General features: G+C 57.0%; 2 protein-coding genes across 2 annotated transcripts; both read right to left on the reverse strand.

Annotated features, from left to right (window-relative positions):
- Positions 1-626: 626 nt before the first annotated feature.
- Positions 627-7,241, reverse strand: VOLCADRAFT_88435 (uncharacterized protein; the record flags this gene model as incomplete). The annotated part of the gene is made up of 11 exons (XM_002948218.1): positions 627-1,622; positions 1,911-2,140; positions 2,574-3,258; positions 4,258-4,604; positions 4,779-4,942; positions 5,736-5,929; positions 6,130-6,413; positions 6,574-6,676; positions 6,754-6,819; positions 6,899-7,069; positions 7,149-7,241. The coding sequence occupies 11 exons, from the start codon at positions 7,239-7,241 to the stop codon at positions 627-629; spliced, it is 3,333 nt and encodes a 1,110-aa protein (XP_002948264.1).
- Positions 7,242-8,496: 1,255 nt separating this feature from the next.
- Positions 8,497-14,234, reverse strand: VOLCADRAFT_88436 (uncharacterized protein; the record flags this gene model as incomplete). The annotated part of the gene is made up of 12 exons (XM_002948219.1): positions 8,497-8,960; positions 9,138-9,315; positions 9,484-9,648; positions 9,827-9,958; positions 10,158-10,253; positions 10,579-10,755; positions 11,335-11,586; positions 11,765-12,128; positions 12,362-13,034; positions 13,268-13,315; positions 13,425-13,998; positions 14,082-14,234. 12 exons carry the CDS (start codon positions 14,232-14,234, stop codon positions 8,497-8,499), a joined length of 3,276 nt encoding a protein of 1,091 aa, XP_002948265.1.
- Between the last annotated feature and the right edge of the window lie 2,326 nt (positions 14,235-16,560).

The raw sequence follows: 16,560 nt of genomic DNA on the forward strand, positions 1-16,560 counted from the left end.
TGTTACTACCCCCACAACAACTACCTCCTCTACCACCAGCAGCGCAACCAACACCAACAACCTCACAACAGGCCCCGCTTCACCTGGCTGATGGTGCACGCCCCGCCCCGCCCCGCCCACTGCCCCCAGTCGCCCACTGCCCCCAACAGCACAACATCACGGAGCTCCGGAAACGGGGGGAAGGCCTCTCACCGGATTAGAGAGGTTACCTCAGTCACCACGCACTCCCATCTCACCCGGCAGCCACATGCCAACTAGGGGGGCTGCGACGAAGTGATCAGGGGGGAAACGTCGACCTTGCAGGAAAACATGGGCGTTGGGTGCCTTGGGTGCGTGGGGATGCGGAACAAATACATCAAAAGTCCTCCTCTCCTCTTATTGGGCGAGAGCAGCAGAGACGCGGTCAACCCTCCTCGCGCCATCAAGCAACCATTGCGTATGGTTTCTTCTCAAACAAGATCAACCCTCCCCACACCAACCACGCAAGTCCACGGCACAGAACGACACCATCGCTGTACGGCTCATGTGCCTGTCCCTCGCCCCGCCCTTCCCCCATCGAACTTCCTCCACACACCCTCTCTCCTCAAGTCTATTGCCAATGTATAAACCCTTCCAGCCAATGTCCCTCAAGACACGGTTTTCCCTCGGTGGTGTTGGTTCTGCGGGTTGCCGGACATGGCTCGCGCGCCCGAAACCGTACGACTGCCGCCTGACGTTGTACGGCTGTTGGGCTTGCCGGACAGTGAACGGCCCGTACTGGCGTGTACACGTGTGCCGCGAAGGCAGTTCTCCGGCATGACCTTGGTAATGAAGCGGGTGGCGAGGCTGAGCGGGATGGCGCCGAGCCCGATGGCGACGGTGACGAGCCACTCCTGCCAAGTCAACCTCTGAACCTTGAAGAATTTACTGTTGATAAAAGGCACGTTGATGATGATAATCTGAAACACGGCCGTGACGGCAATCACGGTCACAAAGATCGGGTTGGTGAAAAGGCCAGTGAAAATGGTGTACTCGTCGTTTATGCGACGCGCGTTGATCTCGTTAAAGATCTGGCAGAAAATGAAGGCGTTGAAGAGAATTGAAAGCACGGGTCTGTACTCGTCGTCCGTGTGGGTCGCGTACTCGTCGTTCATCGTCTTTTTGGCGCTCTGCCAAGCCTTGTACAAGTCGCATTCGCTGCGGACACCCCCCGCGGTGACGCTAAAGTCGCACATCGCTGTGCGCGCATCGCTGGGCACTGTCCTGTTGACGTTCTTCCAAGACGCATACAGACTGCAGGTATCCGAATTTACGGTATCCGTGCCAAAAGGATCCGGCTCGTGGTATGGGAAGCCGCAGTAATTCATAATGTTGCAGAGCTGAGCCGTGTTGGACTTGAGCTTGGAGCTGCATTCTCGCATCCAAAAGTCCTCCTTCGGCTCGATGGCGTAGCGGGCGTCTGTTAGGATTTTGGGCGCGCCGTACAAGATGAAAAACATCCAAAAGAGCTGATAGCAGCCCTGCACCAAAATGTGCTTCCACATGATGCGCGTGATGAGGTTTTCGTTGCGGCCGTACGGCTTCATCAGCAGCAGCTCGGGGTTGGGATCCTCCGTGGCCAGCGCCAGAGCGCCCATCGTGTCCTGGAGCCGTCAAAGGTACCGGAGAGCGGCGAGGTTGGAGACGGGTGAAGGAGACGGGTAAAGGGATAAACGGGAACCGAACAACAAAGGGAGTAACGTTTCCTTTGACGTGATGAGAGTCGGCTGAGGGTTGGGATGGGCCCAGAGGCCGCCGGTGGGGGGCTGCAAGCCGGGTGTGCCGAGAGCAACAAACTCGCGGTGGTGGTAGTGGACACCCTTTCCCAAAGTATATCCACTCAGCTGTTTCCCTCCCTTCCCCCCGCTCTTTCCTAACCCCTCGTGACTCACCATAATGAGGTTGACCCACAGCAGTTGCAGCACATTGAGCGGCTCGTGGCCATCAATCACGGCGCCAAAGAACGCAATGACGAGCGCCACAAAGTTGACAGTCAACTGGAACATGAGGAACTTGCGAATGTTGGTGAACACGGAACGCCCCCACAACACCGACTTGACGATGGAGGAGAAGTTGTCATCCATAATGACAATGTCCGCTGCCTCCTTGGCCACCTCCGTACCTGCAGCAGCAACAGCAGGTGCAGCAGCAGGAAGACATGTGGCACAAAGTATGATACCGGATGGCCGCATCATCAAGTCATGGTCGTCAAATGCGTGCAGAATGTGAAGGGCGCCAGGGACCAGGAAACCGCACGTACACAACCTCCGGAGGTGAACACACGGGGGCCGCGGCTGGCCCACCGGTCTCCAATACCAAAATCATTTCCCGCCAAATGTGCAACCTTCCGCATCTCCAATCTCCCTTGATCCCAACCTCGGGACGACGCAGGACGTTCCTATCCTACATGCCATGATATACAACCCTTCCTCCTGAACCTAGACATCCCGTACATATCGCCGCACACCTTTCTCCCTCTTTCCCTCTTTTCCCCCCTTCCACTCTGACGCCTTTCCTTCCGCCTACACGCCCTCTTCCCCCTCCCTGAATCATACCTGCAATTCCCATGGCCAGGCCCACATCGCTCTCCTTGAGCGCGGGTGCGTCATTGGTGCCGTCGCCCGTCACCGCCACCACCTCGCCCTGCTGCTTCAACATCGACACCAACGTCAACTTGTCCTCCGGAGACGACCTGGCCAGCACGCGCAGCTTGGGCAGCAGCGGCAGCAGCTCCTGCGCCGCCATCTTCCTGAAATCCGGGCCTTCCAGCGCAATGCAATCATCCGTGAGGATGCCGCACTCCCTGGCAATGTGCTGCGCGGTGTGGATGTTGTCGCCCGTCACCATGCGCACCGTGATGCCCGCCCGCTGACACACCCGCACCGCCTCGGGCACCTCCTTGCGCACGGGGTCCTTAATTCCCACAATAGCCATGGCCACGAGGTTGCGGTCCAGGTAGTCCGAATCCTCAAAGAAGTCCAGCGGGCGGCTGTCGTCCACCAGAGGGTAGTCGGTGTAGGTGAGGCAGATGCAGCGCAGGCCGCGCTTGGCCATGCCGGTGACCACCTCCATGAGCCGCGCGCGCTCCACCTCCGTCATCTCTATGACGCGAGCGCCATCGTACATGGATGTGCAGCGCTTGAGCACCCATTCCGCCGCGCCCTTGTTGTAGTGGCGGAACTTGTCGGCAAACTTAATGGTGGCGGAGGCCATCTTCTTCGTGGAGGAGAATCCAAAGACCTGGCAGGGGGAAAGGAAAAGGTGTCGGGGGTGGGAGAACACGCGGGTGGCAGGCAACGATTGATTATATAGCCCGGACGATGCCCCGGAGGGGAGATCAAGGAGGAACGCCGTGAGTTCTGCGCACCCTAGCTGCAGTGCACGATCACAACGACGACGATGGCACGACTAGCATGGGGAGCGACAACAGCTCCTTAAAGGCCCCCTCAAGACCTCCAAGGCCCCTCCAAGGCGGTCCGCGAGCCACCACGGCACTCCTAGTTGTTCGTCACACCATCATCCGTCATCCGCGTTGCTGCGGGTGTCCCATGAGTGACACGGACGACCAACTGCATCACGCTTGCTGCTTCGCTGGCCCCTCTTAAACAGGAGAGCTGTGCTGCCGCAACAACTTGCGCCATGGCAGCAAGTTTCATAGTGGGTTAGCGGGTTGTTAATGTCTTCGGTTGGCCCAGTCAAACGATTCCGCAAGAGAGCCTCCCAGACCAGCTGAGCAGGGCCGCCGCCAGGTTCCCGCCAGGGCCGCCGGAGGCGGGGGAAAAACGTACGGCAGCAAAAAACATGCGCAAACCCCTGCACCAGCCACAGCCGCCGCTGCCGTTTCTTTTACCAAAAAGTGAGGTTATTGCCGTCCTGGGCAGCTTGCCTCATGGCTAGCTGCTGATGCTGCTGAAGCTGCACGCCTGGAAATCCGCCGGTAGCCGGCCTTCACAATCACAGTCGGCTCTTCCAGCTTTTCCGTAATGCCCTCTGCTTCGAGAAGCCTTCGTCGCCATAACAAAGCCGTTCCCAACCTCCCCCTCCTCCTCTCCTTTCCCTTCTTGTCCTCTGTCTGCATAACCCATAACAGGCGACCCTAATACGCAGTGCCCGCAACTATAATTAACTAATGCTTCACCCACCCCTCAACGGAATCTCAAGCCCTCGAACACCCGCCCGCCCCTTCCCCCTCCCCCGCGTGACCTAGTCGCCCAATTGACCAACGCTGTCCCGCCGTACCTTGAACACGCTGGCATCGTACTCGTCGCGCACGCTTGCATAATCGCAGCCCCAATTTCTGAGCATCATAAGCAGCGCACACTCCGTACGGTTGCCTACAAAGTCAATTTTGGGTCCGTTGTCTAGCACAAACGCCTTCGAGTTCAGAGCGCAGTTCAGCTTCAGCTCGTCGCACACGTCCTGCGGGAGCTCCTCGGGCTGAGGGCAGTGGTCGTACGACTTGCCCGCAAACCAGCCCTCCACCACTGTCATGCGGTTCTCTGTAAGCGTTCCGGTCTTGTCCGAGCAAATGGCCGTGGCGCCGCCCATAGTCTCGCAGGCCGCCAAGACGCGAACAAAGTTGTTATCTGCGCCAACATCACCATGGCCGCGTATATTCACGTGTGTGTTTGGAGCCAGCTTCAGGTTAGGTCGTTGCAACCATAAAGGCCATTTCGGCCACACAGACTACAACCACGAACGAACAGACGCATCGACATCCCCCCCACCCAGGGCTTCCCCCCCACACAGACACGACCCACCCTTCATCATCTTCTTCATCGAGTACGCCAACGAAATGGTCACGGCCAGCGGCAGCCCCTCGGGCACCGCCACCACGATGATGGTCACCGAGTACAGGAAGAACTGGATGGGTCCGTTCTGGTTGATCTTCTTGACGGGGAACCCCTTGTTCACAACACACCATCTGAGGGTACCACAGGTGCGAGGAGGCCGCCGCGGGTGCGGGCGAGGTCATGATTAAGGTGGGGATGAGAGGAGGGGCACACTATTGCGAGGTGGTGGTGTGCAAAGTGAAGCATGCATGATATTGCCATCCAGGCTACTTCGACGACCCTGAGGCCGCTGTTCAATAGCCGCAGGAACGATAGCTGCTTGCCGCCGTGCCGGGGATGCCGCCCTCAATCCGGGGTTTGCTACGCACGTGGGAGCGCGCTTCTACGTGCCGGCGATACCAAAAGGGGGCGATGCGCCGGGGCCGGCCTCATGTGGCCCGCATGGTGTACGGCGGCGTTGCTGGGCTGCGCCAAGGGGGGCCAGGAGGCGATGCGGCCACCTGGTCCGCTCCGCTCCCCAATCCGGGGTCCGCTGCTCGCAGCAATGTCTCGGCAATGTCGACTGGTCAGGCAGGTCCAGTCTGATCTCGCTTGATGAATCTGGTCTCCCTCCAAATATGCGGATGCCGTCCACAAACACATGCCCACAATAGGCCATATCTCCTTCTTAGCTCCAACGCCGCCACAACCACTCCGCCGCATATCGCACACCCCTTCTGCTTCTCCCGGAGTCGTCCCGGTCCCCAAAAATTTCCGATCGCTTCGATTTGGGTAAGGCCAGAGTGCTGAGCTCGTTCCCCCCTATCGGGGTTTTTGATGTCTTTCCAGATCCGATCCTGCATCCCCAGTCCCATCACTTGTCATACCACCACTGGATTTCCTCTCCCGGTCCCCCCTCCCCGGCCCGCGTCCCCCTCCACTCACTTGATCAACAGCGCGGCAAAGCAGCATATGGCCACTGCAAAGCCGACCTTGCCGACCGTGCTGGCCACCCAGGTAAGCTTCACTTGCAACGGTGTCTCGTCGTCACCCGCCTCGCCCACTAGCGCCATTGTTTTGCCCCACTCCGAGTTCTCACCCACGGCGACGATCAGTAGCTTGCCGCTGCCCTCCGTGACCTAAATCCAGATTGAGATCCAACCGGCACAGTCGCGCGCATGTGACGGGGGGCGAAAAGAGGAGGACGAGGGCTCAACCCAGGAAAACCTCCCCATAAGCAGTGGACGCAGTTAGCAGTGAACGCCTTGGTTGCCCCCAAGCTAGCAGGTGGTCTAGGCCGGCCGGTAAGGTAGCAAAAAGCTATTGCACAGTGGCGCACCTGTGTCCCGGACCGCACCCAGCAGTCGTCCTCGGGGTTCTTTTTGATGGGGTCCGACTCGCCGGTGAGGGAGGCCTCATCCACGACCAGACCCTGGCTATCAAAGCAAATGCCATCCGCAACAACTTTATCTCCCGTGTCCAAAAGGTAGACGTCGCCAACGACGAGCTGCGTGTTTTCAATCAGTTCTGTGTGGCCTCCACGGACCACCTTTACCATTATCTTGTCCTTCTGAGCATTAAGCTTTCGGAACTGCCGGTCTTTTTGGTAATCGTTCCCAGCACCTGCATTCGACGGACGCGGTCGTTTAACGGGCAAGTCGAGGTAAGGCCAATGTGGCATGTCTTGGTATAAAGCGTCCCCCGCATGGGCGGATGTTAACGCAAGGGGTCACAACATTGTAATCAGCAGGAATAGCGCTGAAACCATGAAATTCCGACTTACTGACGGATACAACGATGATGATGGCCACCCAAATAGCCACGCCCTCAATCCATTCGCCATGCTTCCGCTGCTCAGCTATTGCAGCTCCAAGGATTGTTGAAACCTGGAAGCACGGCCCACGCTCAAGCCTTTGCGGCAACCGAAACGGTAAGGTTACAAGCAGGCTAGCATAAAACTTACCAAGGCAGCTATGATAAGGATGATAATGACTGGGTCTTGAAGGTTACCCCACACCAGGGCCAGAAACTGTTGAATGCGCCACACCATTAGGATGTCAGGTACAACTCGTTTTCCTTCACCGCAAGCAAAGCCCAGTGCTGCTTACCGACTTTGGAGGCACCTCCGGAAACTTGTTTTCACCGTAAGCATCGACATGGGCTTCAATGGAGGCCAGACCTTGCCCTTGTGGGTCGAGGCCCTTGTGAAGGTCTGAAAGCAGCTTCTTTGCGAGGCCATTAGCTCCGCCTATACTTTTAAGCGCTGTCGTGTCTTTGGCCTGGGTGTATAATGGAGGCAAAATGTTCCATAAAGGACAAAAGGCCAGTAGAGCTACCTCTTCGCTTGCTCCCGGTCACCTCGTTCATGGCCAGCAGCTCCCCCTGGGTGACATCATACGGAAACTGTGCGGGAGGGGGCGCCTCCACGTCCCCCTTCCCCACGGCCGCCATGTTTGTCCGCGATGCAGCCCCGCGAAAGGACACACAAAGTGTGAACTATTTCCTGACAATAAAAAAATAATACGATATCGTAAGTCGATACTCTATAATACAAGGGAATGGGTGGATAGATGCTACGACTAAAGGCAGCATCTTCTAAGGCATCTAGGTTTACAGGGACAAAAGTACGGCACATTTGCTATAGATATGGTGTGTCAACACCTTTGCTTGACATATAAATGCGTGCAATTATGTCCTGCATTCAAGCGTTCTAACCGCTGTGCTTAAGGTGAGGAACGTTGCTCTCAACACGAGGCTTTGACTGGAAGGTTGATGCAATGTACACAGAGGGGCTTGACAAGATTCATTTTTTTGCGTAGGTAGTAGAAAATGACCACCAAGCGGCAATGCATCTAGCCTCATTCAACCTTCCCAGCGACGGTTACCAAGCGCTTTTCAGCGTGCGAGAACTCCGGCCATGTGCTACAGAGCAACTCAATCGATTGTCTTCCAGAAGACGGGCAGGCGCCATCATCGGCGTAGGCATTAAACACACCTTATTTCAGCTGGGCACAGTGTTTTGCAGTACTATCGGCCTAGAGAGTTGGGCACGTCGCGCCGAAGTAGGGTACGCAAAAGCTGAAACCCCTGCATTCACCAGGGTGTCCGACGTCTTTCCTTGCCGCGCCGCGTATCCAACCTATCAACGCACGCCCTGCAGTACCTGGTCCTGGTCCATACGCCGATCGCAATCTTTTGCGTATGACTTGACAAGCACCGGGTACTAGCCATAGATGCATTGCGGCATTTGCACCTGTCCAGTTCCACAGGCCTCGCCTCGGCTGGCACGTGTGAACACACATAATGTACAGGGTTGCGAACGGCGACCTTGCATACGAGGCTACCGCAAACCATGACGATGAGGCCTCCCTTTTACCGAGTAGCTATACTCCTAGGATTTGCATAGGTTCCGATGCGACCGAAAATAACAGGAGGTCGGGTTGGCGTCCCCGTTCCTTGCCGTATCTTAACCTGCGCCGAGCATCAGCCAGCATAGGGTTTCGTCCTTCGTTTGCGTCCAGCGTAACAGCTTAGGCCCTGTGGTTTACGAAGAACATAATCGTCATCGTTGGTCGTTGCGTTCAGCATCTTCCCTGGCTGTCTGAGCTTGCCCCGCAGTGCACTGCCCTGCGCCGAGCAACAGGATGCCAGAGCATCTTGCCTTCACGTCTCCAACCTTTGCGCGCTGTTACCTTGCACTCTACACTCAGTTGCTGGGCACTTGCAGCGTCTCGCTCATTGCGTAACAGATTGCCGTGATGTAGCCCGTGCCGGGGGGCAGCTTGTTGAGCACGGTGTCCAGTAGGGCGTCGCAGTACTGCCGCTGTGTCACTGGTGGGTCCAGGCTCATCAGCTGGACGCTTAGCCGCGGCTTCACATAATCGGAGCGCAGCGCCGCGGACCACGGCATGCGTATGGTCACGCCAGTGATGGTATCGGCATTGGTGAACCTGAGGACTAGAGCGAAATTGTCGCCAGCGTCACCCTGCTGCGACGTCAGCGCCACCGCAGGCTCCGCATACGGTCGCTGCAGGCAGTCAAACCGCAACCAGCAGCTCTCTAGCTGCTGCGCCACGCGGCACATCCGCTGCAGCTGCTCCAGGGTGTACTCGAGCCGCAGTGGGAGCTGCACGCGGGGTATCGTGCAGCTGAGCGCCGTGGACGACGCGTCTATGCACCACAGAGAGGTGGGAGCGTAACCAGGGAAAGCGTTTTTTTGCATTGAGGACTCGGGGTTAAGTGAATGAAAATGGGTACGGTGTGGCGACACAGTCAGAGACTTGGGTGGTAATCAGCTGCTGTATGCACAGTGGAGTCGGCGCACTTTGGACCGCTGGCTGAACTTACGGACGCGGTCTCGGATGCTTGGCGCCAGGCCATCCAAACCGGCTGCGGTGGCATCCTGGCATGTCACCCTGATGTCCATAAAGCCGTCCGAAGCAGTGCACACGATGCTGTACGCCCGCCGGAAGAGTAGCTTGAATGTGCCAGTATGCTCCATGTTCGTGATGTCCAACCGCAGGCTCTGCAGCATAAGGGTAAAGAGGCTCAGGCGCAAAAGTTGAAGCGGAGAACATACAGCAGCGCAAGCGTGCGTCACGTGTGCATGCACAGCACCGAACAGATACAGTCCAGGCATGTATTGCTAACATTGCATCCTGGTACGGAATCTGCCTGGCGCCGAGGTACTTACATGCAAACCCAAAAGAGCCTCAACCGTCTCGGATTTCCTAACCGCCTCGCGAATGAGCTGTTCCTCGCTGCCGGGAGTCATGGCACTGTTGTCCAGGCGAGACCGCAACTCAGCAGCGCGCTCCTCCAGCTGACAGCGCTCCTCCATCAGGGCAGTTATGGATGGCTGGAGGAGTGAAAGGGGCACATGCGTATTTATGAACAAGCCGTTGCGTCGCAAACACCACCTTCAAGCTATTTATCTAGCACTATGCATGAAAGAGGAATCGCCCGATTCCGAAATAGGGAGGAATGCTCCTGACGAACGCGGTGACACCAAATGGACCCAAATGAACCCGGCGCACCCTGCCCTTCTCCTTCGCCTGTTGCTCAGCCTGCATGGCGCCCAGCCGCTGCTGCCGCTCCGCGTTTTGAGCCCGCAGCGCTTTCAGGCGCTGCAAATGTGATTCTATGGTTCTCTTACGCTGCAGGACCTCCTGTGGCTCGAAGATACCCAGTACATGAGGGAGCACAAGTCGAAACTCAGTTCCAGGCGGAATGGCAAGCAAAAGCAGATTCACGCATGACGGCGGTGCAGTAAAGCATGTCAGCGTGCTTGTAACCATTGATAGTGCCGTGGGATATGTGACGACGTGGCTGGCTGTGCTGAGTTGCACAGGGCCGCGTTTGCCTCACCTGGACACGCTCCTCGTCGTCTTGGCGCATTCGCGTGATAACCACGGGGATAGACTCGACCTCTTCAGCACACACACGCAAGCGCTCAAACTCCGCCTGCACGTTTTGGCAAAGGGCGGCGGATCGCCGGCCGTTTACAAACCGCGTTCTTGCTGATGCTGAGCTGTCGTGACTCGCGTCCGCACCGCCAAAATCACGGAATGCAAGCATGTAGCGCAGTCCTCGCTTTCCACTTCAATCCGTTTTCTGTTCGCTCAACGCTGCATGTCAAGTTGGCCCCAAGTTTAGTTCTATGTTGGAGTGTAGGACCGAAATGCACGGGGCTTGTAGCGAGTGCTACCGTGCGGAAACCGGCGTGCACCAACCCCTGTACTGATTGTCATTACGGCTCTTCGTTAAGGGCTTCGGACTGGTAACCTACCGTGAAGGCGTCAAGGTCAGCCTGCAGCTGCAGCTTGCGTGCGCCCAACTGAGCCAGGTGGTCCTCCATAACTCCCAGCTGGGCCTGCTTAACCTGCTTGACTGTCCTCAGGCGGCAGAGCTCCTTGAGGCCCTCGAATTGCATCTTGACCATTTTCAGCTGTGCGGGTGGCAGCATCTGCAGGAATACAGGGCGGGCAGGGACGGGTTGGTCATGCAAGTCCCACTCAGCAAAGATACGGTAGAAGCTTTGCGGGGACGTAATTTGGCTCAGGGTCCACAGATTCCGTGAAAACGACATGGAGCAGTATAGCGCGGCAGGCGCTCTACGTACCGTTTCATGAAGCGCCGATGGCCTTGGTGTTTCCCGTGTCCATCCCTTCGCTCTAGCGGCTGATGCCATCCCCGCATGAACCCCGATGCCTGACACTTTCAACCTGGCTTTGTAAGCACCGTATAAAAGGTCCTGATGGAGATGCCATTATGGGGCTTTGCCCTCCGATTGACCTCATAGTTTCCGCACCAAGCTGCCCCGATAGGCGAGTACTCACAGCACTAACAGACCCAGCCATTGCACCGGCACTTCACCGTGGTTGGCTAGGTCTGGTCACAGTGGAGCCGTTAAAAGACCGCCGTGGCGCACCCCACGCCAACACTACTATAGAGTTCGGTGGCTAGCTACGTAAGGCACCAACTGAACGTACCATGTACCTTGTACTACCAGAGTACTAACAGACCCAGCTCTCTTCCCTCTCACCTGCACGGCCATAAAAAGCCCCTGCTTATTGGCTGTCAGCTCCGCCTCCAGATGTGCCACGCGAGTGCCCGTGTTAGCCAAGCGCGCGGCGAGGTCAAGCGACTGCGCATGGTAGGCATCCACGTAGGCGCGGGTGCACGTCGCCGCCGCGTAAACCTCAGCCACCGTTTTGGGTGGCGGGTCAGATCCAGGTTGGAACGTATCACGGTAAACCTTATTGATAAAGCTCACGTCAATGAGGCCAAGGAACTCCTGCATCAACAGATGAGGCACGGTACATCTTCAAGATGAGGCATTGCGAATGGTTCCTTTTAGAGGGGATATCACACTGGTTTGAAAGCAGGAGCAATCGACATGCGAGGCCCAGATGTCGCCCGACCCCAGCACCAGTCGCTTAAATACGTCCTGAAAGCAGGATCGCAGAGCTCACCTCACACGACAGCCGTGAAGGTGCGCGCGCGGCACAAGGTGGCGCCCGCGCGGCCTGTGCGCTAACGCTCATGCCGCACCCCTGCGACAAAGCCACCGTTGTGCTCAGCGGCATCTCGCCGCTACCAAGGTGCACTGGCCGCTGCCGTGCCTGCACCTCGTCTTGCAGCTGCGAGAGTTCCGTGGTCGGCTCCGGTGGCATTTGGAAATGAGCGTCCATGGTAAGACCGCCGTCCTCGAGCAGATCACTACTTGCCGCCGTCTTAAGGTCTAAAGAAGCTTGGGCCTTAAACGCGGCTAGACGCTGCTCCGCAGCTGCGCTTGACGCCGCAATGTAATCCCCGGGTCTGGCCCCGACGGCAGGCCTGGGGACATAAATATGCAGTCAAGGGGACGCACGATGCAGAAACTCATCAACCGGGACGTGCAACGTCGTCTGAGCTTAGTGCTTTTGCGCAATGCCTACAAGGCACATGTTCGGCTACTGTGGCGCTGGGCACTGCTGGACATTGCACAAGGGATGTCACCCAGAAAGCCCCCGGCGCTGTCTTAATAGGCGAGCGGCCAAAGCCCTGCCGCCTTCCCTCGCTTCACGCACCGAGGAAGCGGTTCAACGGCCGGTGGATCCTGGCGCCCCGGTATCTTTTGCACTAGGCGTTCGTAGGCCCCCCGCTGGTTTGTGGTGTCAGCAAGCAGTTGGACGGTGTTGCCGTTACCGGCCGAGGCCATTGTCATAGTGGGGCCCAGCAGCATGGTGGTTTCCCCGCCGCCCGCGCCACCGGCTCCACGCCGGGTTCCTGGCGCTAGCACTCTGTTGCTGGCCACGCTCAGCCGCCCCCGGTCATAGGCACACGGGTGGCCTGGCAACCTCCAGGCTTCCGTCTGGTCATCCAGGAGCCGCATCGTGTTATCCATGAACGGCGTGCTATGCACCTGGACGCGAGTTTGCGGCTGCTGCGCTGCCAGCGCCTGCGGAAGGCTGAAGGACTGCAGTGGTTCCGCTTTGATGGCGGATAGCTCCGTTTGCTGGGGTTGCTGCTGCTGTAATGGCGCTCTCCGTAAGGGTGGCTGCACTGCCTGCGTGGCTGCTGGGACGGCCGGCGGCGCAAGGTCCGCTTTGGCGGGCTGCACCTGCATGGGTGCCGCTGGCCCGGCGTCACACGCCACTACCGTCCTTCCTGCGGCTGCACCGCGGCCCTCAGCTGTTGGCACGAACTCAGGGCCGCCGCGAAGAGGTGAGCGCACGCCACCTGCATCTGGCACAATGCCAACTGCCAGCATGGTGGTCATGCCTTCAGGCTGCAAGGATGAGTGACCTGCCAAACATGCGCCCCGCAAATATGGATGTGGTTAATACAAGGCATTTATGTTTGGGGGATTCCCCAAATGATTGTTTCTTCCGATCCTAGCAGGTTTGGGGCTACAAGACCCTAAGTCCCAAGAACACCGTGATTGCACCCGTCACCTATCTCACAGAGTGTAACTATGCCGCACCCGAATGTACCTGTGCCGTACACTGCGTTGTATGTCTTCTCCCCCATGACCATTTTCCCTGCACGTGCACAAGTCAAGGAGTGAGACAAATCAATCATAACGTTCCGCTCATTGGTGGGATTCATTTTATGCAGCATGCGGCGAACGGAAACTAGTATAGCACTTACGGTAGTCGACGTCGAGGGTATCATCCCTACCGGGCGCGAAACCCCAGAAGTCCCGTAGGGGAGCGTCTTCTTGGTCCTCGTGCTTGCTGTCGCTGCACATCTGCATGTTTGGGCTCGTTGGGGACTCGGACGCCAAGTACCCGCCGCCAATGTCATCCAGCATCACAGGGTGCATTGACGGGGTGTCAGCGCAGCTGCCGAGGCGGCGGCTGATGTCCCCGGCGCCGAAGTCCTCCTCGTCCTCCTCAACAAGTGTCGACAGGTTTGGGACATTTAGCGTTATGTCCAAGTTGCGCGCATACACGGCACGCTGCTGGTAATGTCCATGGGTTTGGTACTCTGAGGGAGGTTCTATCCCTGTGACTGCGATGCCGGTGCTCTCGACAGGACCTGGACCCGGAACTTGGACTGTTGCTGCGCATGGCTGCTCTAAGCCATTGTTAGTCAGTTCCATGGACTGCGGTGACAGGTTCTCCAGGGCCGCGAGGTGGTCGCTGCCAATCTGGTCATCAATGTGCGTGTGTGGAGCCGCTGCGACTTGAGCTGTGCACAAGTCACGCGCAATTGGAAAGTCCTGCGTGGGAAGTTGGGTTTCAATCCCATTATGGCGCTGCTGGGAGGCAGTACATCATGTTTTGCTTCCATCTTACTCCTTACCTCCTTAAATATGTGCTTCGTCTCCAGCTCGTCATCCGGCGCAAAGCTTACACGCCGGTTTGCGAGTTTGCCTCGCTTCTGGAGTTTTGCAGTCACATCTTCATTTTCCTTATTAAGGCGCTTCCTTAAGATCTGCGCAACCAGCAGGGCCATGGGACTCAGCTTCCACCCTTAGCTGTCAATGGCCCGTCCCAGAGCATGCCTACCGAATTTGGAGTTCGCGCTAAAGCTTGCATTTTATCGTATGACGAGCATAATGCCGCCAGCTATTTGTTGGATGCAGTCCCAAGCTGACCTCCAAAGTCAAACAAGACAAGTGTGCATAATCCGTACATCTGTCCGTTCCACATACAACCTTGAAACAGCGTTACAGGAATACTATAATCGCAAGTCATTACTGTCCTGTGTACTGTGGCGTTATGGAAACTGCATTGTTTGTAAATACACATCTGAATGACCACACAAGTCAGATCGCTTAGGATCAGTTTGTTTGAAATCACCTTTGCATTTCGTGGACGAGGACTCTCTCAGTGACGAGGGCAGATATTGTGATAATGCTCAGTCAGGGTCATCGATGACAATCCTTTCCCCTGTAATTTTCCCATGCTGAACGAGAAATGAGAAAATAGTTGGACACCGTTCCCCCATGCTCAAAGTGAGGGATGTGGGACTGTTGGAAAAGTAGCAGCTGTCATTGCGAGAACGGAGCCCCTTTCTCTAGTTTCCTGCGATGCATTATCATTCCTGCGCAGCGACTAGCATGATCGACTGAGGCCTCTCCACGGGACAGACCAAAGCCTGGAGTTCCTCTACCGCGATCGTACACCTTATGCTCTATTACACATGTCCGTGCCCGTAGCATTGAGAGTCTTGTCACCTCATGGCCATCGGCTTGGCGCTTGGTGCAAGCGCGCCGCCTTCATATAAGATTGATTGACGGCTTGCAACGTGAGTATCACCCTTAACCAGGTTGTAAACATGAAGGCCACGAAGGACATGAGTGATTTAAAGCTACTGTCTACCACGTCACGGAACGTTCTCTAGCTTATGTCAGGATAGGGTCAGAACGAACGACATCTGCAGCGCCGCTTTGAGCAACCCACGGTAGGCCGTACTTGTTAAACGATAACAAAGGCCTCAGCCCCTGCTTCCTCGCCCTGTTGCAAAGACAGTCAACCTCATGCCCCTCCTATCGTGTCCAGGTTTCCATTCATCCAGTGAAACGAGTTTCCGTTGGTTGTGTCACGTATGCTGTTACCTGGCAATGCCGCGACATGCGACCAGCCCGTAGCCTCTCGGGTGCAGCCTAGGTGGTGCATGCGCCACTACACAATAAACCATTTCGCATCGACAGCCCTCATCACTGTAAAAACGGTCTTTTTTACTACCAGCACGCCACGTCCCGTAGGCATCTGCCCCTAGTCGCCCAACGCGCATGGTGACTTAACCTTCCCACCAGCTCAGCCCTTCCAGCTTAGCTCGGCTTCGGCGCCCAGGGGAGCATGTAAAAGCACACACATGCAATGCAAAGATGGCTCACGCAGGGCCACACGCACAGCAAAATGCGAAAACGACCCAAAAGCAGCAGCACTGACAGTTAATCCCCGGCACCCCTTCCGACCATCCGCATATGACACACGCTTAATGCTTCCATGGCGATGGCAGTTCAGACCGCAACCGCAACATAACGCATAGTGCAATCCAGATCAAAACCAGGTCGTGCGTACGACTAAACAGATGACCCACCGGCGTCCTTCCTCCCCCACACACTCGCAGCTTCTTTGACACGTACAAGATGAGGAAACGAAAACCTCCTCCTCCTCTTCCTCCTCAAACGTTACTAATGTGTCCGAAACACCAAGCCAGTTGGTAAGACCTTGACGCGACGTGGCGTGTGCGGGAGAGCGGCAGGCAAGCAGCTCTGACCGCGCCAAGCTACGAGAGCCAACAAGGAAGCATCACTCAATGCCAACAAGCTCTTCATATCATAACGCTTACTTGGAGGAAGGAACGCGCGTCTATTCCGTTAAAAAGACGCATTGCCAGCACCGGCGGCGTTCCAACCGCTATCCACATGCACAGAGACAGACTCACAGACAACGGCCTTCCACTTTCTTAGCGCATACAGACTGGCACATGTGCGCACTGGCCTTGATGAAAACGCATGCACCGACACTCTGCGGTCACTCGGCCCCCCAGCTGTTCCAAACCTGCTGACCATCCTGCTGGGCGGCCCTGTCCGCCTGACTGTCAAGGCTGCTGACCAGCACCCTTGCCGCTGCTCCCCAGCCATTAGGTGTTTCCCAGGCAGGCTGCCCGTCATCCGCATCGGGGGCGCCTTAGCCACCGCTCCTCCTGCAGTGGACGCGTGGTGCACCCCTACCTGCAAAACTCCCCTCGTCCCCAAACACGTGTGCACACACACACATACACACACACAACCCTTGCCAAACAAGACGGCATGCAACCACGGGCATAC

This window comes from Volvox carteri (assembly GCF_000143455.1).
Source record: "Volvox carteri f. nagariensis unplaced genomic scaffold VOLCAscaffold_9, whole genome shotgun sequence".
Classification (NCBI taxonomy): Eukaryota; Viridiplantae; Chlorophyta; class Chlorophyceae; order Chlamydomonadales; family Volvocaceae; genus Volvox; species Volvox carteri.